Source organism: Phaethon aethereus, assembly GCF_964289735.1.
Source record: "Phaethon aethereus genome assembly, chromosome: 1".
Lineage (NCBI taxonomy): Eukaryota > Metazoa > Chordata > Aves > Phaethontiformes > Phaethontidae > Phaethon > Phaethon aethereus.
Window position 1 is genome coordinate 58,280,188 of NC_138575.1, and position 24,634 is coordinate 58,304,821.

General features: G+C 57.1%; 2 protein-coding genes across 2 annotated transcripts; both read left to right on the forward strand.

Annotated features, from left to right (window-relative positions):
• Positions 1-438: 438 nt before the first annotated feature.
• Positions 439-9,841, forward strand: NPTXR (neuronal pentraxin receptor). The gene is made up of 5 exons (XM_082014472.1): positions 439-1,131; positions 7,968-8,190; positions 8,331-8,575; positions 8,900-9,079; positions 9,492-9,841. Exons 1-5 carry the CDS (start codon positions 559-561, stop codon positions 9,714-9,716), a joined length of 1,446 nt encoding a protein of 481 aa, XP_081870598.1. The 5' UTR covers positions 439-558; the 3' UTR covers positions 9,717-9,841.
• Positions 9,842-18,752: 8,911 nt separating this feature from the next.
• On the forward strand, positions 18,753-21,650 carry DNAL4 (dynein axonemal light chain 4; the record flags this gene model as incomplete). Its single annotated transcript, XM_082013134.1, has 3 exons — positions 18,753-19,096; positions 20,216-20,299; positions 21,486-21,650. The coding sequence occupies exons 1-3, from the start codon at positions 19,025-19,027 to the stop codon at positions 21,648-21,650; spliced, it is 321 nt and encodes a 106-aa protein (XP_081869260.1). The 5' UTR covers positions 18,753-19,024.
• Between the last annotated feature and the right edge of the window lie 2,984 nt (positions 21,651-24,634).

Sequence of the window (24,634 nt, forward strand, 5' to 3'; positions counted from 1 at the left end):
AGGTCGCTGGTTTAATTTTTAGGAGAAAGTCAAGGAGAGAAGGACTCGCCATCATCCCGAAAAAGCCTCCCCGGGGACGCCCGACTGCCAGGCGTTGGCCCCCAGGGTAACGAGGGACCCTTTACTTCCAGCCTAAGCACCTCGCCGGGGAAAATCCTCCCTTGGACTGTCCCGGAGGAGCACCCCATCCCCCCGCTGGTGGCTCCGGCCGGGCCGCTTTCAGCGACCCCGACCCCCGGCTGCCCCCGGTCCCCGAGGTGCCCGCGGGTGCCCCTGCCCGGGCCGCTCGCAGACTGGGGAGGGGGCCCCGAGAGGGGCGGGGCCGCGGGGCAGTGGGCGGGGCCGTGGGCGGGGCGGGGCCCGGCAGCTATAAGCGCGGCGCGGCGGGGCCCCGGTACCGGTGCTGCTGCCGGTGCCGTCCTTCCCCGCCGCGCCGGCTCCCTCCCGCGCCGCCCATTCCCTCCATCCTCGCCCGCTTTGTTTTCTCGCCGTCCGCGGGCTCGCGCCCCCCACGCCGCTGCCACCCTGAAGTTTCTGGCGGTGCTGCTGGCGGCGGGCATGCTGGCTTTCCTGGGGGCCATCATCTGCATCATCGCCAGCGTCCACCCGGCCGGCTCCGCCGCCCCCGCCGCCGCCCCCGCCGCCGACAATGACTCGGCCGCCGCCGCCCTCCTGCCCGCCGCCGACAAGGGGCTGGGAGCGCTGCACGGCCCCGCCGAGGCTCTGGCCAGCGCCGGGCCGCGCCTGCCGGGGGGGCCGCCGCCGCTCTTCAGCCGCTTCGTCTGCACGCCTCTGAGCGCCGAGTGCCCGGCCACCGGCACCGGCACCGGTCCCGAGGAGCTGCTGACGCTGCGGAGCGCGGCGGCCCAGCTACGCCGCACGGCGCTGGAGCAGAAGGAGCGGATCCGCATGGACCAGGAGACCATCCGGGAGCTCACCGGCAAGCTCAGCCGCTGCGAGGGCGGCCTGCGAGCCCCCGCCGCCGCCGCTCCCCCAGCCGCCGCCGCCGCCGCCGGTCTCCGCGCCGCCCCGCGCCCCGGCACCATGGGGCACCCCCCCGCCGAGCCGCCCGCCGTGCGGGAGCTGGAGGAGGCCGTCCGCGCCCTCCAGGACCGCATCGACCGGATAGAGGTGCGAGGGATGCTCCCGGGGGGGCGGGGGGACGGGCGGGCGGACGACGACAAGGTCCCCAGGCCTGCAGCCACACATCCCCCAAATCAGCTCGTCCCCTTAGCAAGGCTTCAGGAAGGTTGTCCTTGCTAGGCTCTTCCCCGAGGTCTCTGCCTCGGGGCAAGGGGCTCACCCTCAGCCCTCCTCTCTTCCCTCTGCAGCAGGGTGGTCCCAGGGGGCCGGGGCTGCCCTGCTTTTCCCCCCGCCTGCACCCAGGCAGGGTGCCTCGCTCGCCCGGTAGCCCTGCTGAGGCCTCCACTGGAGCGAGGGCAGCTCGGGGACAGATCCTGCCCTTTGGCAGGAAGGTAAATCCCATCCGATCCCGTTGCAGTTATGGATGGGACGTCTCAAAGTAAAGTGCGGTGCCACCTGCTGCGAGCCCAGGACCCCTTCCCTGTGCAGTTTGTAGGAGCTGTAGAGAGGAGGGGACTGCTGGTGCCGCTCGCTGTGCCCATCGCTGTGGCATTGGGCTGGTGGCACATGAGATGCCAACCCTTGGTCCCCAGGCTGTACCACCTGTGCAGCGTGTGCCCGGCAGGCTCAGCGTGGCACCAAAGGCTCTGCTGCGATGCCTGGGATGGGGCCCATCGTAGGGTGCACGTGTGTGTCAATTTATTTGGGATGATGTGAGCTCAGTAGTCACACGGACCTTGGCAGAATTTGCAGGATATGTCTGGGGCGATAGTTTGGGCACCGAAGAGCTGCTGGAGGGGAGTTGTCTGGTTTCCCTGCGGGGTTTCCTCCAGACGTCCCATCTTTTCTGGGGGTTGTGTGGTCCCCTGAGGTCTGCTGGGAGCCAGAGCCACTCACAAGGTACCTCCTGCGAGTCCTCATCCTCCTAATTTTCCCATTTGGTTCCCTGTTGCCCTCTCCACTCCTCCCTGTAGTGCGGAGCTGGGAGTGGGGTCAGGCAGCAGCACCTCATGGGGTCCCTCTTCCCAGCTTTGCCCTTCTGCCCCCGCACTACAGGCATGTGGGCACAGTAGCAGCCCGGCAGGGGTGGAAAATTCAGAGCCACTAAGGTCACAGGCTGGGAAATGAGATCGGGAGGGAACGTTATCATAATGGATGGACATACGAACAGGGATAGAAAAACAGGGAAAGGCAAGTAAACACATGCACATGTGTAGGGAAAGAGCTGGAGACCGGAGAAAGCACCTGTGAGCTGCCAGGGTAATGCACACGCATGCACAGAGGCACGTGTGGGGAGAGGGGGATGCACAGCCTGGCTGAGCAAGATGCCTGGAGCCTGATGCAGCTAAAAGAAGGGACAGAGCCACCCCAAAGCCCCACTGCAGCCCCAAACAAATGGATTCCCACAAGTGTGATAACACAACTGGGCTAAAACGCATGTGCAGACAGCAGACATGCTCACCCAGAAATAAAGGGGGGAAGAAAAAAAGCCCCCGCACATACACATCTGTGTGTGGATGACGACCAGGTGATGCATGGTGGGATGGTGCCCGGCACATCAGTTTGAACTTCGGAGACTGTTGGGCCTTTAGCTGCTCTCTGGCCATGCTCTCCCCCTTCTCCAAGGGGCAGCATCACCCCTGAGCTGCCCTGGCTCCTCTTCTGGGGTTTCTGGCGATGGTGGGAGGTTTGGGGTGGAGGAGGATGAGGCTCACAAGGGCTGGAGCAGGCTCCTGTGTGTGCCCAGGGAGCCTGAAGCGATGCTGGGTCGAGGCTTGTGCGCACACGTACTGATGAGGAAGCCAAGCCGCACGTCACCAGAAATGTTCCCTTTAGCACTGCCAGGGACCCGAGGGTCCCAAGGGTACTCTGCAGGGGAGATGCAGCACCCCACGGCTCGGCGAGCCCTGCTGGCTCGGGAAACGGCAGCGTGTCGCAGGTGAGCTGGACTTCGCCTGCCCTGGCTCCAGCCTGCCGTAAGGTGCCGGCTGGGCCGGAGCGGTGCCGGCTGCAGCCTGGCCAGCTGAGCCCTGGCATCACACCTCGGCCGTGCAGTGATGGTTGCCCGCCCCCCGCCTCCATGAACAGACACCTAAAACTTGATGGTGGAGTGCTTGTGCCTCTCCATCCCGCATGGCTCCATCCATCTGCCCTGGAACCTTCCTAGGGCACCATCCTAAAGGGAGGTGGTGATCACCCGAAAAGGTGACCTGGACAGGGATGGTCCCAGGGTGGCTGCCGGTGTGCCAGAGGCTCCGCAAAACCTGTCAGGAGGGAAGGAAGGGGAGGAAGCCCTGGGGTGGCTTAGTCTCAGGAGAGGGATGACACAAAATGCCGTGGGTCCCCCTGGGACGGCTGCGTCCCAGGGCATGTCCCGCAGGCAGCAGGTTTGCCACCAGGGATTACTGCTGGAGGCTCTGGAGCCGGGATTGCGGGGCGGAGGCTGGCGGAAGATAACTGATCTAATCCGGGTGCGCTCAGCCCTGGCTGTAAAGCATAACAAGATTTATCGATGCGCCGAAAAACCTATTAAGTCATTTGATTCTTAGTTTTGGCAGCACGGTTTCCTGGCGGGGGTTGGGGTGGGGGGGGCGTTGCAGGGACAGTCCCCACGGGCTTGCTCTTAGCCCGCCGCTGTTTTGGCAGGGATGGGCGAGCACCGGTGTGGCATTCACACGGGGACATCTTCCCTCACCTCCTCCTAACCCCCCACCAAGGCATCGCTCATCCTTTCCTCCTGCGCAGCAGCGTGGCTGGGATTTTTCCCCCTGGTTTTGGGGGTGTGTGTCCCCGTGTGTGTCCACACACGTGCTCCCATCCCTATGCTCAGGCGCATCTCGCCATGCAGCGCCGGGGGCCCAGATGCTCCTTTTCCACGCTTTTAATTACCACTGCAAATGGAAACGGGTTCAGGGCGGGCGGGGGGAATCGCCTCGGCCCCCTGGGCTGTACTGGGGTGCAGATGCCATCCTCGTCCCCATCGTCCCTTGAAGGGGAGCTGACCGGGCGGGGGGACAGCCCGAGGGGCCCTAGAGGGGACCCGGCCTCGGCAGAGCTGTAACAGCCTGTTTGCTCCTCAGCCGGCGTGCGGCCGTGCCGGCCCGGCTGCGCCGGCGTGGCTGCTGAGCCGGCTGCTGGCTGCAAAGCCGTGGGTGAGGGCACAGGAGTGGGAGCTGCCTCCCTCCTGCCTCTGTCTCTGGCGAGAGTGGGGATGGAGAGCCCCAAATCGTGACAGCCCCAGGCCCCAAGCAAGGTTTGAGGGGGACAGGATCAGCAGACCAGACAGCTCTTCTCCTGGGAGGAGGAGGAGGAGGGAAACGCCGATGTACCCCTGCTCACCTCCCACCCTCGCTGGTCCCTCCTTGAGTTTCATGACCCTCGAGCTCCTGCCTGGGTCCAAAAGGGTCCGAAAACCCCCGGCGTGGTGGGTTTGCTATCCCATGGCAGTGACCATTGCGCGGCAGTGGCCACGGAGGAGCTGTGGGTAGGCTGGGAGGCTGTGGCCGATGCGGGGAGGATTCGTGGGTCCAGGGAAGGGGATGGAGCCCCTGTGTGTTCTCACCCAGGTCAGCATCGTGATCCGTGGGGTGTGCTGGGGCACCATCCCGTGGGCATCACCCCACAGTCCTGCCCACCCATCTCAGCAGCGAAGGTGGGCACTCGCATGCCAGCGGCTGAGGGGGAGCGGTGGGGCCCAGATTTGCTGGTGCATTAGTAAATGAGGCTCTGATCTCCTTACATAAACCAAAGTGCATTTGCCGACCGAGGGCTACAGCCCAAGCAAGCGCACGCCGACATGGCTGCCCCGGCCCCGCGGCCCCCAGCCCCTGCCTCTCCCCGCCAGCCGCTGACATTTAACGTGATTAATATTACCTGGAATCTTTCAATCTTTTTTTGCTGGCTCCGGTGGCCAAAAAGCGTTGAGCAAGCCTCCCCCGCACCCGCTGCCCACTCCCCTGCTGCCTGTGCAGCAGCAGATGGGAAGCCGGGCGCCTGCCGAACAGCCAGGGAGAAGGCATACCACCCCCCCCCCCCCCAAAAGGTCACTGGTAGATAACAGCTGCACATCTAGCATTAATAATTTTGCAAATAATTTGATTTGGGAGGAAGGTGCTCAAGCGGCAGCTCGGAGATGCAGAGGATGGTTAGGGGATGCTGCCCAGCCCAGCACCGGTGGGATCGTCTGGCATGTCCCAGCTGCAGGGGGTGGGATGGGGAGGTCCGGTCACCTTTCCGGCCATGGTCTGGCCGCAGGAATGGGAGTGGTGTCTACTGGGATGATGATGGGGTGGCTCCCAAAGTCTGCTGGATGAGGGTATCAGCTGCATCCCTTGGCAGCAGGAACATGGGGTAGGCAATGGTTTGGCCAGCCATGTGGGTCCGGCTATCGGTGCCCCAGCTGCCAGGCTGGAGGGGCCAGGAAGAGCTGGAGGGAGGGATGGAGGGGGAAAAACTCAGGGAAGGGGAAGGAATTGAGCAAAAGGGGAGAGACAGCGTGTGCGTGCATGGACGGGAGCATCAAGAGGAGATGCTCCAAAGCCAGAGAAATGAAAAAGCCATAGGGAGAAAAGTTACAGAGGGAAGAAAATAGCAGCGGGGAGAAAAACAGGAGGAAGGGGGAGGATAAAAAAAAGCGCTCAGTCACTACTGAATAACGTAGGGCAGGCTATCGGGGGCTAGTGAGAGCGACAAAAGCTTCCAGCCTTTTCTTTTTTCGTCATTAACAGATGGAGCTGTGCACGAAAGCAGGGACGTAGGCTCCAAACCCGCAGCTCGAGCAATCAAAGCGTGCGGCAGACAGGAGCGCGCCAGCCTCCGCCGGAGCCAGGCGGCCTGAAGGGATGAGAAAAGCTCTCAGAGCCCGGGGGATGCGGGCAAAGAGGCAAAGGTGACCCCCATCCCACCCGCGCTGCCCCCCACCAGCACAGCCGGCTCCGCTTGGATGTGAGCGCGGGCAGCCCCGGGTGGGAATTATCCCTGCGGAGAGGATGAGAATTAACCTTTCCACTCGCCTTTCCTTCCCTCCCACCAGCCCTCCCCTGCCTTTCAGCCGCCTGCACCAGCGGGTCCCCAAGACACCACCACCCCCCAAAAAAAAGGATAAAGCTCCCTCCCCGTCAGCTAGTCCCTCCCTGATTTACCAAATGTAGGATGCCCTTTGCCGGGTGCTTTTACCTTCCCAGAGAGGTCTTGCTCTCCGCAAGAGCATCCCCAGTGCTGCCGAACAAGCCGGCAGCCAGAGCTGGCGTTTGGTCAGCGCTGGCAGATGTCCCCTGCGCGCCCTCTCTTGTCTTGCTGGGTTTTGGTTCTCTGCATTGGTTTTCCTCACAAAATGTGTGGGGTGGATTTGCCCCGGCAGACCCTGGAGCTGGAGGCTCTTCCAGGCTCCAGGGCATCGCAGCCTCCCTCTTATTTGCAGCCTGAGTGTGTTGCTGCCCGGTGCGGGGCTGTTTGTGCTCACACCAACACCACCTTCTCGCTTTCTCTCTCCCTGCTACCTTCTCCTCGCTGTTCCCATCCACCCAGGTTGCAAGTTGCATCCTGCCCAGCCAAACCCAGCTTTCCTCCGACCTTCCCCCCACTCTGTTGTTCATGATGCATAGGAAAGATTGGGGTGACAGCAGCAGGCATCCCCCTTCATCCTTGTGTGCGTGATCATCAGGTCCAGTCCATCCTGGAACAGTGGGATATAGGGAAGAAGAAAAAGCTGGAAGCCACAACCACAGTTGAGCATGGTGACCTCTTCCAGGCCAGCTCTGAGGCTGGGAAGGGCCTGTCCAGATCAGCAGGGAAGCCATCACCCCATGTCCCACCAGCACAAGCCGTATGAATGTCCAGGGCTGAAGCAGCCTTGCAGATCTCTCTTGCTGCCAGAGTGGCTGTGGTGGCCCCTGCCAAAGGTCTATCAGAGGCCAACACAGGGGCCACCACAGCCTCTCTGGCACCTTCAGGAAGCTTTGGCAGCACGGAGAAGGTGGTCACCATCTTTCCATGGCAGAGAGCCTGATGTGCCAAGTACGTGGGGAAGGGAGAGGGTTGCTATTTATGGAGAAACCCCAGGAGCATCAAGAAGGGGCACCTTCTCCCTTCCAGCATGGTTTTCTTCTAGCTGGGATGGGGTTTATCAGTGAGGTGGGATCTGGGATCTTTGCAGGGTGCAGTAGCAGCTGAGAGCATCTTTGCCAGGTGTCGGGTTTTGGATCAGCCAAGTGAAGAGTTTCAGTCTGGGTTTTAACCCTGATGGGACAAGACATGCTCAGTGTCCCCAGGTGATGGTGAGTCATATCTTGAGGACCAGAGATACGATGGCCTGGCCACTGGCCCCACTTCTCTGTGGCATCCCCATGGCCCAGGAGAGGCTGGCTTACACTTACGGAGAGCTACCTGCCCAACCTGGCGTATGTGCACGCACCCCTGCACACCAGCTCAGCTGGGCTAAGAGGATTATAGCCCTGTTGGGCAATGTTAACGTGCCGGCCGTGGCGAAGCAGCCTCACGAGTGGCAGAGAGGGGAGCCCCGAGCTCCTTCCTGCATTGTCCCCTCCTGGTGGGAGGCTGCCCATGGGAGCAGAGTCAAGGGATGACCTGAGCACCTGCGCGTCCCGTCCTTGCCGTGTCTCTGAAGCGGCAGAAAGTCAGTAAGAGCAGCCAAGCTTCATTTCATAGTAATGAACTCAATGGGGGCTCTGAGAGGCAAGGTACAAAGTCAGCTGGAGGCTCTGGGAGAAGACCCTGCTGCGGATGTGGGGTTGTGGTCTCATCACTCCCTGTGGTGGCGCGGGCTGGGCATGTCCTTATTTAACCTCTTGTGATGACACCATGCTGAACTTTCTCATTTCTCCCTCCTTTCCCCACCCTGTTGCGGCGGCTGCTGCCAAGTGCAGCAGGAGCTGCCAGCCCGCACCAACGGCTCGGTGCCCACCGCCCCAGCGCTCGCCCGGGACGCCCTCCACACCAAGATGGAGCAGCTGGAGGAGCAGCTCCTCTCCAAGATCCTGACCCTGCAGAAGGAGCGCCAGGCCGCCAGCACCGACCGCAGCCAGCAGCAGCATGACATCGAGAAGGAGCTGAATTCCCTCCAAAACCGGGTGACAGAGCTGGAGCATGGTGAGTCCTGCCTGATGGGGATGGAGGTGGTGCAGGGACCGGGTCCCTACCCCAAGGTACATCTTCAGGAGAGCCCCAGGACAGGCAACCCTCATCCCCATGATGGGTCCTGACCTTTCCTCCCCATCCTTGACATGTAGGACCACCGGGCTACAGCCCTCCTGACGCTTTCAAGGTGACCATCCCGGTGCAGAACAACTACATGTACGCCCGTGTGAAGAAGAGCCTGCCAGAGCTCTATGCCTTCACCATCTGCATGTGGCTGAAGTCCAAGGCCCTGGCAGGGCTCGGCACCCCTTTCTCCTACTCCGTCCCAAGCCAAGCCAATGAGATCGTGCTGCTGGAATGGGGCACCAACCCCCTTGAGCTGCTCATCAATGACAAGGTAAGTCCAGCCGGAGCGGGGATGAGGAGGAAGCCCCTGCTGTCATCTCCCTTGCTTCAACCCTCCTGGGAAATGGTGCTCCTGGGGGTACCAGGGTGGAGGAGCTGGGAGGAAGGGGCCTGGGGTGGAGCGGGGAGGCAGGCGAATGAGGAGAATGGGGAAGATGGCTCGTTTTGAGAGGGAGAAGCAGCACATCAAAGATGTCTGTAGAATTTGGGGTGCTGCCACTGTGGGGGTGCATTGCTTGCTCTGCAAGGGTCTGGGGGGATGCCGGGGTCCTCCGGCAGTCCCACCAAGTGCTGGGCTCTTGCTTGTCTCACAAAGGTCGCTCAGCTGCCGCTGAACCTGAAGGACAAGGCCTGGCACCACGTCTGCGTGGCGTGGACCACCCGGGATGGCAAGTGGTCGGCGTACCAGGACGGCGAGCAGCGGGGCGCTGGCGAGAACCTGGCCTCCTGGCATGCCATCAAGCCCCAGGGCATCATCATCCTGGGCCAGGAGCAGGTACGTGCCGGCCTGACGCCGAGGTTCACGTTGCCTCAGCGAGAAGCCAGGCAGGGGTGCGGCCCCCAAACGGGGCGAGGGCAGGGAGCGGCACAGGCAGGAGCACTCAGCACGACGCGTTGGCAGCTTGGGCGAGGGTCTCTCCTGCCTGTTTGTCTGACCTCTGGGTGGGCCGCATGCGCTCGTCGTCTTCTCCTTTTTCCTCTCCCCATCCCTCTGTCCCCCGTTTGTTCCCCACCTTGTCTTCTTGCATCTCCTCCATGCATCCATCCCCTCCCCTCCTTGCCGTCGGGCATCTTGCTCCGCTTCTCCCCACACTTCTCCCTCTCCCCCTTGCCTTGTTTGCCCACTGGATGCATGTTCCTTCTCCTGTCCCCATCCCTGCCCCATCACCTCTCCCGCTCTTTCCCAGGACACGCTGGGCGGCCGCTTTGACGCCACGCAGGCCTTCGTCGGGGAGCTGGCGCAATTCAGCGTGTGGGATCACATGCTGGCGCCGGCGGAGATCCTGGGCTTGGCCAACTGCACCTCGCACCTCCAAGGCAATGTGATCCAGTGGGATGACCAGGCGGTGGAGGTCTTCGGGGGTGCCAGCAAGGGGGGCTTCACTGCCTGTGAGGAAGGGAGGAAGGCATGAGTGGCCCCTCGCCCCCTCCCCAGCGCCGAGGAGCCCGGCAGCAGCCTCGAAGGAGACAGCGAGGAGCCCCTTTCTCCCTTCCCAGACCACCAAGCCTCGCCACCGCACCGGGGTGATGCTCAAGCCCCCTGTGCTGGCATACCGGGGCGGGGGGGGGGCCCCAGCAGCCTCCCTCTTGCCCCCACACTGGCGGTGTGGCTTGTCCCCCCCCCCCGGCACGTCTGCCCCCGGGTCTTGCCTTGCCCTGCTTCTGTTTCGGGAGGACCTCGCCATACCCAAAGGAGTCTCCGGTATGGCGAGAGTCCCTGCCTTGTCAGCCCCAACGGGGAGTGGGAAGGAGACCTCCGTCTGCCTCAAGAGTGGCCCGGCCTCAGTGGGACGCCAGTGTGTGGGCATCCCCTGAGTACATCGCCTTTCCTTATTTATTTCTAGCGCCTCGCTATCTGGTTTTGTGAGCCTGTACTCCGAATGAGCCCAAAGGCTCAGCCAGGAGCACCTTCCCCTCTGACCCCGTCCCTTCTTCTCCTGCACCCTGGTTTTCAAGCGTGGCCGAGGGAGGATGGCAGAGGGTCGGTGGGGCAGTGCTCCCCCCTCTGCCCCTTCCCCTGCCTCTGCTGCCTGTTCGGGCAGGGCTGCCCGAGGAGAGTTGGGCTTTCAAGGCAGAGAGAAGCAGAGAGGGACCCCCACCCAGCTGGGGCATCAGACAGCCAGCGAGGGCGGAGGGAATGGGGGGAGAGGGGCAAAGCATCTCCCCCAGTCCTGGCCAAGAAGGGGGGGAGCAGCACTGCCATTGAAGGGAGTGAAAGCAAGGCAGAAAAGGAGACGGAAGGTGGTGATGGCTGGAGTCCTGCCATCCAACCCCTGGCCTTCTGGGTGCTGGATTCGGTTGCTGCCCTTGCCTCCATCTGGGTCCCCTGCTGCTGCTGGCTGGGGATGGGGCCGCTGCCAACCTTGGAACTGGGAGAGGGGCAATGGGGCGGGCTGGTATTTTCCCTGTGGAGTGCCTGACACTACGCTGTTTCCACACCGAGCGGTCACCGATGTCGCGATACGTGAGCGTGTGTGTGTGTGTGTGTGTGTGTGTCTGGGGAGGGGTGGGAGGGTTATTTTGGGGGTCTCATGATTGCTCAGTGCAATGTCCAGCTTCCAGTGCTCCCCCTCCCACCCCAAGCCCCACTTTGTGCTTTTTGCAAGGGCTGCCCCCCAGCCCGGGGGAGGCGAAGCGGGCAGAGGGGCCAGCCCCGCCAGCCAGCATCGCCCCCACGCAGGGTCCCCGCCGGCGGCGGGGCGGCTCAGCCCGCTGGGGGGAACGCGGTGGGGACAGGGCGCAGCCCTCGTGCCAAGCGGCAAACACGGTGACCTTCGTGCGCCCCGCCGAGCTGCCCCCTCTTCCTCGCTCGCTCGCGCGCTTTCTCTAATGCACGTTCGTGAAAGGGGCCCAACGCGCGCCCGCGTCGGGACGTTTCTTTTGTAAAGCTGATTGTGGACAATAAACGTGATGTTTTCTGTTCGAGCCTCCTGGGGGGTGTGAGGTCGCTGTGGGGACGGAGGGGACCGGCCGGCACGGTGTCCTTCCCCGGGATGCTCAGGGTGGCATCCCTGGAGGGAGGCAGCTGGCCCCGCAGCTGCGTAGCCGCTGTTACAGAAATTATAATCGTGAGCGTCTGGGTATCATTGCCTCGGGGTGGGGTGGGGGTTGTTACAGTTTGGGCACCCCTCATCTATCCTGTTGTGGAGCAGCATGGGGTAACAGGCTGCTGCTGCTGGGGCCTGGGGCGAAGCACCGCTCCATGGAGGAGGAAACCCCCTCCCCAGGACAGGGAAGCAGAAACCAGTAGGAAATCACAGCCTCCAGGTCAGACTGTGATAGTGAGGAGCTTACATGGGGTATAAATCTAATTAAATACTAGTAATGAGTTCCTGACCTAGCTAGGAACGAGCTGGTTTGCCCTCAGCACGGCTCTTGGAGCCACCATGGCCAGGTCTGTACAATGCTTTTGCCCCTCAGTGGGTTCTGTCCCTCCTAGGAAAGGCACAACCTCACCAGTATTTGTGGGAAACTGAGCGTAAAGCCAGAAGACCCAGTTTTCCCCAGGGCCCCACCATTGCTGGGGTGCTGGTGGTGGTCTCTTCACTGAGCCAGAACCGTCCCCACTGCTCCTTCTGGAAGGTATTTAATGCCATAAAACAAGCTCTGGGCCTCTCATCTTCAGCAAATCTCAAAGTTGAGGGTTTCTTTGGAGAAAAAACCCAAAACTCCGAGCATGTAATTCAGCTGGAGCATATGCTCAAGAGCTTTGCTGAGCTGGAGGCTCACCCCCCACATCGCTCACTGGAGGGGGTTCAGCAGGTGACCTCTGCTCATGTGCCCAAATAACAGCAGCACAATTAGGAAGGATGGCACCTGTTAGAGGAGGAAATGTCCAAAACCTTTGCTGGGGCCCCAGACTTAGGAGGAGGTGAAATAAAAGGGGGACTGGTCTGGAAGAACCTCCTATTAAACCTGCAGGAGCCCTCTGAGGGGACTCTTCAGGCTGCCAGCCAGGGCGGAAGACCTGCAGGGGGATGAACAAGGACAGAAACAGCCTGGCTGCTGGCATAGGCACAAAACCTGTCTCCTTCCAAGTCTGGAAACCCAGCCCACGCCAAAATCTGTGTGAATCTCCCTCAGAAAAGCAGAAGCAAAGGGGACACCAGGAGATGCTCGGGTAGGGACGTCGGCGCTGCCCTCTGCCTGCCCGCCAGACAGCGCTGGCATGGTCCCAAGCCCAGCCGCGTCCCCGGGACGCGTGGATCCGTCTGTCACTGCTGGGACAGGACGGGAGAAACGGGGGAGCCCAGCAGCACAGCTTCTGCAGGGTGACCTCCTCTCCCCGCAGAGGGTCGCAGCCAGTTGGACAGACGGTGGGTGATGCAGGAAAACTTGATATAATTTACCCAGACATTTTAAAAGCTTATGGCAAACATCTCTGTATAAGGCTCTTCAGGAACCGAAGGCATTACGGAAAGATTAGAAACTGGTTGGAAGACAGAAAATCATGAGTAGGAATAAGTATTTGATTTCCATCCTGCCCCGGCTCTCTGAGGAAAGCGGCAGCTGCTTCTCACCCATGTGGGGAGGAGGAGAGCAAGATGGGACCATTTACTCTTGGTAAACCAAGCCTTGCAAGAGCTGCGAACCTGCAACAGGGCTTAAAAGGTGGAGGAGACAACAAATCAATGGCACTGCTGGCTGGAAGGAGTAATTACAATGACTTACACATATTGCTTGCTTCTAAATTAACCAGGAGCACTCAGGAGAAGACCCACGTCTCTCTAAGGGCAGCTGGTTGGAAAACAACGCGTCGTGCGCAGAAGAGATGAGGAACAACACAGTCATCCTTGACGGAGGGGGGTGTCAAAAAAGGAATTTTTTAACAACGGTGCAGGGAAGGCTTCGTGGTTGGGGCAGGTGCTCTCAGCTGGGACACTGTGTTGTGTCCCGATACCCAAGATGGGGGAGGCAGGGAAGAGGGAAATAAATGGAGGAAACCCAAGAGGTGGGCAGAGCAGAAGCAGGAGGACCGTCAGGCTGCGGTGGTTCAGGAGGAGCTGGCACGAGGGGAGATGGCGGGGAGACAGGCAGATGCAATGGATACCACCTGCATGCTCTCCATCTCCCCACCAAGGGGCTGGTAACAGGCTTCGCAGGGAGGAAAGGGACTGCCATTTCCCTTCCTGACCCACAGGACTTGCTGCTGCTGGGCTTTCTGCAAGACAATGGCATAGCCAGACTCAACCCTGACCCCTAAAAAGGGCCTTGACCTGCAGCGAAGACAACCAGGTCAAACATGGCAATGGGAAACCTTCAGGCCTAACAGCTATTAATTATCGGGTTTGAAAAGAAAACACTGCAATTCCTGAACCCCTCCAGCCCCTGCCCAGCTTTCCAGAGGGCACTGCCAGCCGTGCAGGCTCTGCCTCCCCAGGGGCATGGGCAGCCCTGGGACCCCCATCTCAGGGTGGGCTTCGGGGAGCTCCTGTGCCCCCTGACACCTGCAGCCTCAGCTTTGGGCTCACAGGTTGTGGCTCCCTGCGGCACGTCAACCTCTCCCAGTCCCCCCAAACCAGGTCAAGCCAGCCCACACTTCGTCCCCGGGAGGTGACACTTCTGAAGCCCCCATGACCCGCACTGCCCTAGCAATGGGGGGCTGCCTTAATTGCCTTCCTACGCTTCTCCGTCCTGCCGGGAGCCTCCTCCACTCCCTCCCGGAGCCAGGAAGGCTCCTTAAGGGTCGTGCAGCACTCACACGGGGAACGCACCGTGCTTCCAGAGCATCTGGCACAGGAACAGCTCCTGCACGGCTGCTAGTGCTGCGGCAGCAAACCTTACTAGAGGTAGTAGCTGCAGGATAATGCGTGGGGCACTGCCCTGCCCAGACGACCAGATCTGGCTGTCCCAAAGTGGGTTGCTTTCTCCTCCGGAGCAGAGCCAGGCTGCTTTCGGCTGCCACCCATTCCCGCACACCAGCATCCCCATCTCTGCCTTCCCTCAGCTCAACGCAACATGGTGGGGCTCTGATCCCAGTGAAATGTGGTTTCAGCATCCCCAAGGGGCCTCCTGAGCGCTCCTGCTGCGACCATCTTACCCACCCCAGGGCAGCTGCAGGGCGGACCTCGGTGTGTCCCAAGTCCCCGGCCTGGGCCCTCTGGTACTACCCAAGGCTGTGGGGAGCAGCGCCCAGCCCCTGGGCAGGAGAGCAATCTCTAGTCCCCTGCTTTATTATTGTAGAGAGAAGACAGGGCACGGCAGGGCCTGTGCTCATGGGGACTATGGGGAGGTCCCAAAACCTAGCCAGAAGCGGCCAAGCAAAGTCTGTGGGTGCCCTCCACCTGCTGAAGAGTCAGCCTGCCGTCCGGTCTCCTCCTACCATCAACAATGGAGATGGCTAAAAGGAAGCATGGGGCAGTATATATATTATATATTATATATACATATATTTTGCAGTCGGCAGTTACATTTCTGTTTCTCAGCTAAGGAATACAACACAATCCAATGTCGGGCGGCAAACGGCACTTGTTTGTTTTAATACATTTCACCGTGGTTGCTAAAGGCAAAGGGATGAAGGAGTTTCCACCTGTGATTAGTGGTGAATAAGAAAGGACCAGCCAGAGCAGAGCAACGATTACAGTTCCTTACAGATCCAGAGGGGCGAATCGGACCCTTGCTCTGGGCTCACCTTCACCTACAGACGGGCACCTGGTCACTCAGTATGGAAACTAAAGACCACAGGTGATGTGAAGCCAGCCGTGTTTCTGCCTTTTGCGCTAAGAGACCATGTTACCATGTAACATGTTAGCTGTGTTGGCCCAGCAAGGCTTTGACTGGCTTGTGGTGCTGCAGAGAGGCAGCTGGCAGAAACCCTGCACTTGAGGGCCCAGAAACGAACTGCCCACATTTTGCTGAGCCATAGCAGATGGGGGCAGGCCAGCGGGATGCTCTCCTTCCTCAGGAGGCACCTCTACCTTGCAGCCCCACTGTATCACCCACCACAATCACAAAAAACACGGCATTCCTATCTTTGGGTCCTCTGCAGTTTTGGTTTGGCCATTTTTCCTTAGCTTTTCACCTAAGAGCTGCTGACGAATAATCCTTACAACCAGTCCCAGCACTTCCTGAGGGAAACACTCCCTGGAGACACATTGATCAAAACCAAAGCACATTTAATTGAACCCAGAATCACATACGCATGCGTGCTCCCCCCCACCCCGAACAGAGGCGTATGCACACAAACACACCAGCTCACGCCGACTTGCTGCTTAGTAGCAAAAGTGGGTGAACTACATAGGGATTAAAGCATTAAAAAAAACACAGCAAGAATACGATGCTTGAAAGCGCTGTGTCCCCAGAGGGATTAGAGTAGCTGCCTGGAGATAAAGTAATGATGATGGAAAGATCTTCTTCCTCGCAGAGGTTCTATTCCTAATTATCTCCTCTGCCAAAAAAGATGCTCTCCTAGCTTTTGTCTATCTCTTGACAATTTTAGTGCTGCACCTGCCTTGTTGCAAGAGGCCGATGCTTGGTGAAAGGAGGGCGAAGGAATCAGCACAGGAGGCAGGAGTGGTAGAACGAGGAGGACAGGAGGCAGCACTTCATTCCTGTCACTGGTGGCAGCAAAGGCGAATGGAAAGATGAACGATGAACTGCAGCGTTGTCTTTCCAAGCCCAGAGACAGCTCCGCTGCCTCCACCACTGCTTTGTCAGGCGAACAACAACTGGGAGGTCTGACTCACTGTTAACACCAGCGAAAGAAGCAACAAGATGTCCTCCCTACAGCTAAAGGAGATTATGGTGAGGGAAGAGGACTTCTTCACAAGCTGGCAGGGGCAGGAGAGTGCCCAGCTTGTTCCTGCCCCACTCTTTCCCTTCTCAGACAGCTAGAAAGCAATTCTTCTTTCAGCAGACAGTCAGGAATTAAATGTTTCAAATATACACCAGCCAGACTGCATGGAAGATCTGGCCCACAAGCCACCCTGTAAGACAAGCACAGGCCCCGATGGAAACCCAGGCATCGCACCCGGCAGCCAGGGCTTTGCACAGGAGATGTCTTTCCCCTCGGTATTGTCTTGGAGCTTGCTGCTTCTCCACCTGTATTAATTTCAAATACAATCCTAGACCCCCAGGAAACTGTTTAAGCCCTGGTTTAGAAGAAATCAGTGCTTGGCTAGCGGGATGCAGAGGCAACACATTTCCTAAAGAGCTGAGAGTCACGGAAAACCTCAAAGCAAAGAGACATTACAAATACAAAGGCCACAGAGGGCAGGAGGGGGGCTCAGTGGGAATGGAGATTAGTGTTACAGGAGCTGCTTGCAAACTCCTGACCCCTCCTCACCCTCACAGGGCCTTTTTCTCCTTTTTTCCAGTTGCATCAACATGCAAACATGAATGGCTGCCCTCCCATACAATGAAAACACTTAAAAAACCCTGAATTGCTCCAAACCGGTATTTATCCTTGCTGTTTAAATCAAAAGAGTTTTAAGTCGTAAAAATATTAAGTCTCCAGATACAAGGCGGTTTGGCTGTGGGTGCCGCTCAAGGCCCGTTGCTGCAGCTCACCCAGCTGAGACCCACCAGAAACCTCCAGATGGAAAGGGCGGGAAGGCCGGGAACCGGCTGGAAGCCCCGGCCCGGGGAAACATGGCTCTTCTTCGCTTCCGGGAGATGGCCTTCCCTCCCAGCGGCTCCTGACCCAGCCCCGGGCTCGTCCAACGGAGGGGAGGCGCAGAAGGCCGGCCTGGCACTCGCGGGGCACAGCTGTGGCTCCTGCGGCCACGCAGAACCGGCGTTACGGGCCTTTCCCGCTCGCCATAGCGGGGCTGTTTAAGGCGCCCTCCCCCGCTCCGCGGTGCTGGCAGCCCCTTCCCCAGCTCCGGGCGCTCCCCCCCTTCCCGTCAGGGGCACCGGGCTGCGGGCGCTGCCGCCCCCCGCGGGGGCACCGGGGTTGGGGGGCACTTGGGGTTGTGGGCAGCGCCAAGACAGGCGCGCCGAGGACACCCCGCGGCCGCAAGCCCCCGCGCAATAGCCGGCAAGGCAAGCCTCCAATCAGGCGCGCCGGGCCGTGCGCTCACACCCAATGGGGGGCGGGGAAGGAGGGATTTCCTGCGCCCGTTGCTACGACAAGCACGGCTCTTCCTTAGCAACCGGTGCTGGGGCGGCGGCGCGGGTGGCGGCGGCGCAGGTGAGGCTAGGCCAGGCTGTGCCCGGAGGCCTCTTTTCTCTGTCATCTGTTCCGCTCAGAGCCGCTTGCCTGAGCCCTTCCTTCCCCCCTCCCATGGGGCTGAGGGCGGCTGGCCGTTGTGAGGGGGCCGCTTCCGGTATGCGCTCCGCTCGGGCCATGTTCGGCCGTAACCCCACGTGCTCTGCACCCCTTGGTGCCGCCGCCGCCGCCGCCGTGGGGGGGTGGGGACTTGTCCTTACCGTGCCCCTCCCTCCCCCACCCCTCCGGTTCCCGGTGGCTCCGTTCCCTGCCCCCCTACCCCACCCCGTCTCCGGCCGCCGACGGGCCTGTGGCGTGCCTTTCCGGACCCACGGCTGGCGGGCTGCCCCCAGACCGCCTCCCTGCCCTGTCTGCTAAGCGATGTAGCCACCCGTTGGCAGCTCCTCCCCGGGGAAGCTGCCGCTGGCCCCTGGGGCAGCGCCCGGCGGCCTGCCTTGGTCTGTGGCCCCGGGCACGTCTCAGGGAGAAGCTGGGTAGTGAAGTGGAACCTGAGGTTTGCCCCGCTGCGGGAGGCTGGTGCCAGCAAGGCGGCTGTTCTGTCCTGTTCTGTGGAGCTTGTGGTGGGGTTGTCTACAGGTCCCACGGTCCCTCATGTGAGAGCTGATATGTCAGAGTTGGTGCATTAGCCAGCCACTGTCCATGCTTGGCATAAATGCTTGGTTTGTGTGGTGTTGCCTGACACCATGTTTGTTTTGTTTTCCCTTTAATATGGGATCCTTCTTGCTTCCTCTGGGTAGAAGAGGAAGGTGCTTTGTTCTGCATGAGAGAACCAGAGGGAAGACCACGATGAAATATTATGAATTTGCCAGTCAGACAGTGCTGTGCCTCTGCGTTGCCCAGGTAGAGGCTGGCTGGTAATTAGGCCCAGAGGCATGGTCCAGTGTTTTCCCATATGGCCCTCCCCAGCTGACAAATGCTCAGGGATGTGAGGAGCAAGTGCACAAACCAGTCCAAGATGTTCCTGTTAGACATTTCCATCCAGACATGTACGTTGATCCCGTTCCTAAAATACTCTTACTCTTTGCTTGTCATGCACAGTTTGAAACCGTGGCAGATAATAGCGTCCTGGGAAAATCCTTTTGGAATTAATCAATAGACATAATGGCTGATGTATTGTTTTCCCCTTTCTTGTCGGAACCTGTACCCTGACTTGGCTCTTCCCTGAAGCTTGACTGATGCTTCTGGGAAAGTGGTATGCTCTTGAAGCCTCATTTATGGAAAATGATACATTTTTAAAATTTCTTTGCACTAATGGTCTGTAAGATAACTCTTTAAATGGGTGAAGACTGTACAGAGAAACAGTAAGTAGCCAAGATGAGACAATACTCTTGTAATAGTTTTCTTTGCCTTCCATTTTAATGCAAAGCTTTCTTTCTCTTTCCTGTGTTTGTTTTTGTTTAAACAGCATCCTCTGGGCCTCTTCAGCACTCTTGCTGAGCCTGCTCTGCCCGTGTTCACAGAGCCTTGTTCCTCTCCACTGTCTGCACTACAGAACCTTGCTGAGCTCCAAGCAGCCCCTTCACCCCTTCTCGGGGTCACTGTGGAAGGACCATGGCAGACACCGGGGAGGGGAAAAAGGAGGAGGCTGATTATAAAAGACTTCACAGCTTTCCACTGATTAGGGTAAGAAGAAGGATGGATTACGCATTTACCAATGTTACAGATAAGAAATGCTACCTTCATTCTTACCAACCTTCCAAAGTAGAATTTCTACCACTGGGTAGTTGCTGTGAGAATGTGCCTACTGATGGTCCTGTGGAAGGATCCCAGTTGTTGCTGCTGCTGCTTTCTCCCTGTCCTTGATGTCTGTCAGGGAAATTCATTAGCACAGTTGTTCCCCCTGTCAGCCAGGGGAAGCCTGGGGCAAAGTGATCAGTCTCATAGACTGAACATGCTGCCTTTGGAGCCCTCTCCTGTGTTCTGGATGCAGCTTGCTCTTTTTCCTAGAGGAGCTGGAGAGAAAGACCTTGTTAGCCAGCCAGATAGCAGACGAGGAGGAGAAGGCTAGGTAATTTAGACTTCTTTGTTATGCTTATAGCGATAATTAAGGACTGTGGTTGGAGCAGTATTAACATGCTTTCCATTCGTCTTATAACAGAAAAACTGACAAATGTATTTATCTTCTCCTTTAAGCTGTGCTTACTTAGTGCTAGTCTCAGTGTTAGGTAGAGAATGATTCTGCATTGGCTGGGACAAAGGAACGAAGGGATCAGTTGTAATGCAGTAAGCCATTTTCATATTTACTGTTCTCTAAAACCGTGGAAATGCTTGCTGTATGGACAAGCCTGTGTTGCTGGCGATAGGCCAAGGGGTAATGGCTTTAAACTGAAAGAGGATAAATTTGGATTCGATATAAAGAAGAAACTATTCACTATGAGGGTGGTGAGGCACTGGAACAGGTTGCCCAAAGAAGTTGTGGATGCCCCGTCCCTGGAAGTGTTCTAGGCCAGGGTGGATGGGGCGTTGAGCAACCTGGTCTAGTGGAAGGTGTCCCTGCCTGTGGCAGGGGCATTGGAACTAGATGATCTTTTAGGTCCCTTCCAACCCAAACCGTTCTATGACTCTGTGATGCTTCCCACCTTGAAGTAAGCATTAACAGTCACAGGGACTATCTGCCTCTTGCACACGCCCAGCAGTCTAGACCCCTGCTGTAGCCTGGGCAAAGTAAGGGCTACTTACTGTTGCCTTGTGTCCAGCTTTTCTTTTTCTGCTTAGTTCCTCTTGCTTGTTTGTTCTTTCCAGCACACAGACATGCCGGAGGAGATGCGTGTAGAGGCCATGGAGCTGTGTGTCACGGCCTGTGAGAAATACGCCACCAACAACGAGGTACTAGCCAAATCCCAAAATGGCCAGCCTTCAGTTGCTGCGGCTCAGGGAACCTGCAGCAGCAGGGCTAAGGGTGCAGGGCAGAGTGGAGTCAGATCCTGACATCCTGTTAATCTCTTTCTACACTGAGCAAGGGTAAAAGAAGGCAAAGAGCTTCACTGAATCTCAGATTCAGTTCCCTTTGTCAGCAAGATCCATAATAGCATTTGCTTTCCTGCAGGAAGCAGAGATTAGTAGCGATGCTGCCTCCCAAATCTTACCTCCTTCCTGGTCCTGCCTTGCCTGTAACATGCTTCCACTCTGTTCATAAAATGCCCCGTTTCCTGAGGGCTTGGTTCAGAACTGTGTGGAGATGGACCCTTCCTCTCTTGAGCAAAGCCGTCCCCACCAGAGTGGGGAAGAGATTCTTGTTTTGGGGATGGATACATGAAAGTCTTTGAACCTTTGGGCACAGTATGTCAAGCCTTCCCTCTTGGCTTTCAGCCTGCAGAATTAAATTACTGAGACCATAAAAATGGGGGGTGATGCCCAAGTTATGGTCTTTGGAAAGGTTGCCCTTTGCGAATGAACAATAAAGGAAACCACACCTTGCTCTGTGGGCAGGGCACAGACTGCTTGTTGACAGAGCAGTTTTGTATTGGATCAAGGCAAAGCTACAAAGCCAGAGATTTCTTCTGTCCCATCCTACTGAGACACCACACCTCACTGCAAAATCTTCCTCTCTCCTTTTTTAGATCAAGCAGGGTGTGATCTGGGAGAAGCGAGCCTTTTAAAAGTCAGACTAGTTGCAGCGTTTTGATAATTAGCTGGAGAAAAAAAAATTACTTCTGTAAAAATAGCCACAGCTTAGTGACCTGAATCTCCTCTGATGCTCACTGCACCCAGCATAACTCCATCAGCATCTAAACCAGAGCTCTTTCTTCAGACTGTGTGAATGAGAGGAGTGATTGCTAGATGCAGTTCTTTAATTTCTCCTAGCTGCTGTGTTGGAGGCTGCTGAAAAGAGAGACCTGTTTTTACTCTTGGGCGTAGCTCTGGGGAGCTCCCAGTTCCTGCAGTGCAGCTGCTATACCTGTTGCCCATGGCTTCAGTAGCCAGTTAAAGAGAGAAGAAGACTAGGGGGTTGTTTGCATAAAAACTCACTGCTGGCTCTGTCTCACTTTGCACTCTCCTTAACATTCTCTAGAGTGCTGCCAAGATGATCAAAGAGATGATGGACAAGAAATTTGGGTCCTCCTGGCATGTGGTGATTGGGGAAGGCTTTGGCTTTGAGATCACTCACGAGGTGAAGAACCTGCTGTACATGTTCTTTGGTGGCAGCCTGGCTGTGTGTGTTTGGAAGTGCTCCTGACATCTGGCCAGGTCCCAGACTCGCTGCATACAAGAGATTTTTTCCTCTTTTGACGGGTTTTGTATAAACTGGAGGTGAGGCTTTATTTTTAATAGTTAAACATCAAGATTTTTTTTTCATGCTGATGTAACAGTTCTGTGGGATACATATATTTGGTGCTTGCGTGTGTATAAACTTGCTAAGCTGTCCTCTCCTTGCTCGTAGGATTTCTCATCTGTCTGTGGCTCTTTCCTTGGTGTCTGAGCCAAAGCAGGAAGGAGGTGGGGAATAGGTAATCTCATGACATGCTGCAGAGCCATACAGCAGCGCTAGGAGGGGGAAGTGAAAGAGAAAAGGTGCTTCATTTTTTTTTTCCTCCCACTTGTTTCACGTCATGTCCTCTCTTCTCTGCCTTCCCCACTACCGTGTGGTATGGCTCTGCCCAGCACCTGTCGCTCCTCTCTCTGAATGCTGAAGAATACCTTCTTTCCCCCCTTTTAAGATGTCCATACAGAACTGGCAGTGCCAAGGATCTCCCTTTGGGCTGCCCATGGAGGTGTTAGCCGCAGGGAAGCAGGACTCTGCTTACCCTTCCCCATTTCTTCTGGGAGGGTACAACAGCTGAGCTGCCTGGGTGTAGGAGGTTGCTATGCAAACTGCCCCCTCCTTTCTCACCCACCGCACACTGAGATAGCATGAAAACACAGGCGGCTGGCGGAGCCTGGGGAGTGGGTGAGAACTCTTCATAAGGCTCGAATGCCTCCCTGTCAGTTGTTGGGGGTGTTGCAAGTGCTGTGTACTTTCAGCATCTTGTTTGGAGGCTGGTAGAGAAAGGAGGCTCCATGTGAGATATCACTTGGTCGTCAGAAACCTAATGTCTTTTTGGACTTACGTTCTTTTAGCCTGTTTCATTTTTAAAGCTGTCAGTGTTGGAGGATGGAACGAACGTAATCGTACGTTACATATATGGCCTATTTATATAAACCTGGGGAACTGTGTTTTTACAATAAAAATTTAGTTAAATGTCCTTTTCTGTGTGTGTTCTAAAATGAAAATCCTAAAAGTGGAGGACGAGAAGGGAAAATAGTTCAGGAAACACAGAAGTAAGCAACCAGTGGTGTGGCTCAGGTCGGGGACAGTGACAAGTCTCCATCCCACACATTTCCTGGGTAACTCATAGGTACCAGAGACTCATCCTCCCTGTTCAGTTCCTTTCACCAGTGCAAGCCACAATGCTGAGGAAGGTTGCCAGGCCCACAGTGCTGCTGGCCAAAGTTCTCAGTCCACATAGCTATCTAAGCAGTAGCAGCAAGGGAGTGTACCTGTGTCCTCTGCCCAGTCAGTGTGCCTCTGCTCTGACCTTTGGGGTCTCGTATTTGCAGTTTCCTTGATTTTCAGACTTTCTTCTCAGAATGTCGCCAGCAGTACCACTGGCACCTCATGTTTTATGAGAGGCCATGCTCTAGCCCATAGTTCTATTCTGAAGGACCTTTCTGCATTAGTGCCTGCAGTGGATCAAACTAGTGGAGGGTCTTACAATTCCTTTTGTTCCTTCTCTGAACCTCAGTGTGATGCTAGACATATCCTTCCTCCATTTCATCATGTCAGGAGCTCTTCCATAAGCCAGGAATTGGAGTAATATGAAGACAACTAGAAATTATTTCAAATTTGGACTGTCTGTGCTGGCTGGGCTCGATGCCCTCTCCCATAATTCCTTATTGATCAGGGGGAAGGGAATTGTAAGGCGGGGGGGGACACATAACTGGTATCATAAGGTAGTTGGTACCGTGATGCCTGCCCTGTGCGGTGGACCGCAGTGTCAGGATCGCTGTGCAGCGTAGAAGAATCCAAATCCTTTGAGCCATCTCTTGGTGTGGTTACTCTGCCTCACTCCAGCTGGCTGCCTTTACATGAAGATAGCACTGTTGACTGGCACTTTCTGCAGCTGGCAGGTGGAAGAGTTTATTTTCTCTTCCATAACTTTCTGTCTCCTCTAGGCTCAGAGGAAAAGGTAAAGCCGGTGTCTTTGGAATGCTCTGTGTTGGAGCATGATGATACCTTCAGCCATACCATAGTCGCTTTAATCATGCCTCTTTCACACTAATGAATAATTAACTGTTGTGTGCATATGCACAGACGCACTGGTCATGGGCATCTCTGCAGGGTCGTGGTGACCTGCAGATGATCACAGGGAGCTGTTTACCTCAGCACACAATCTTTTGGCCTCGCTGCCAGTTTGTTATCTCTTCGGCTGCCAGATGACCAAAGCTAATGTCTCCATGACCTGCATCGGCAATAAGCGAAGGCGGACCACTCCCCAGCCTTCTCAAAGCACAAGCGTGCAAACAGATTGAGGTGAGCTAGGCGCGAATTTGCAGCAAGTTAGCTCCCACGCTGTAACTCCCTCAAGATAGGTGCAAGGTGGCTCACAGGAGAGCAGCAGGCTATTTTTGTTCCCAAGGGTAACAGCTTTCCCACAAGAAGTTACCATGAAGAAGCCAACCCATCTTAGCTGGTTTGCATGCCCATCATTGGCGCTGTACATGAAAACATAAACCCCAGCTTCCCGAAAGGCAGCTGTGTGCGTTAAGGCCCCTGCTCTGAGGCAAGTGTTCAATAGGACAGATCAATTTTCCTGCCTGTTGCGAGTTGAGCCATGCTGCGCTGGTCCCTGTGTGTTAGAAGAAAGGCTTTCACCCTCCTTTTGCTGTGGAACTGGCATGTTCTTGGGCATGCCTGTAATTTTTGTTTAGTACGGGGCAGTACGGTTCATGGACCAGAGATGGTCCCTTGTTCTGTGTTTTCCCACAAGAGACCCCTCTGCAGCTGATGCTTTGGAGCTTCTAGGGCCTGTCTGCTTTTGACTACAAACTCACAGTTTCTTTCTGAAGGATTTTACCTTACAAATTTTCAGCAGAAAGCTGGGGAAGCTGGCAACAGGTGGATTGCTATTGTGTTCTCCTCTCCCTCTCAGCTCTTGCCCCCTGCATATCGCTGCCATTACC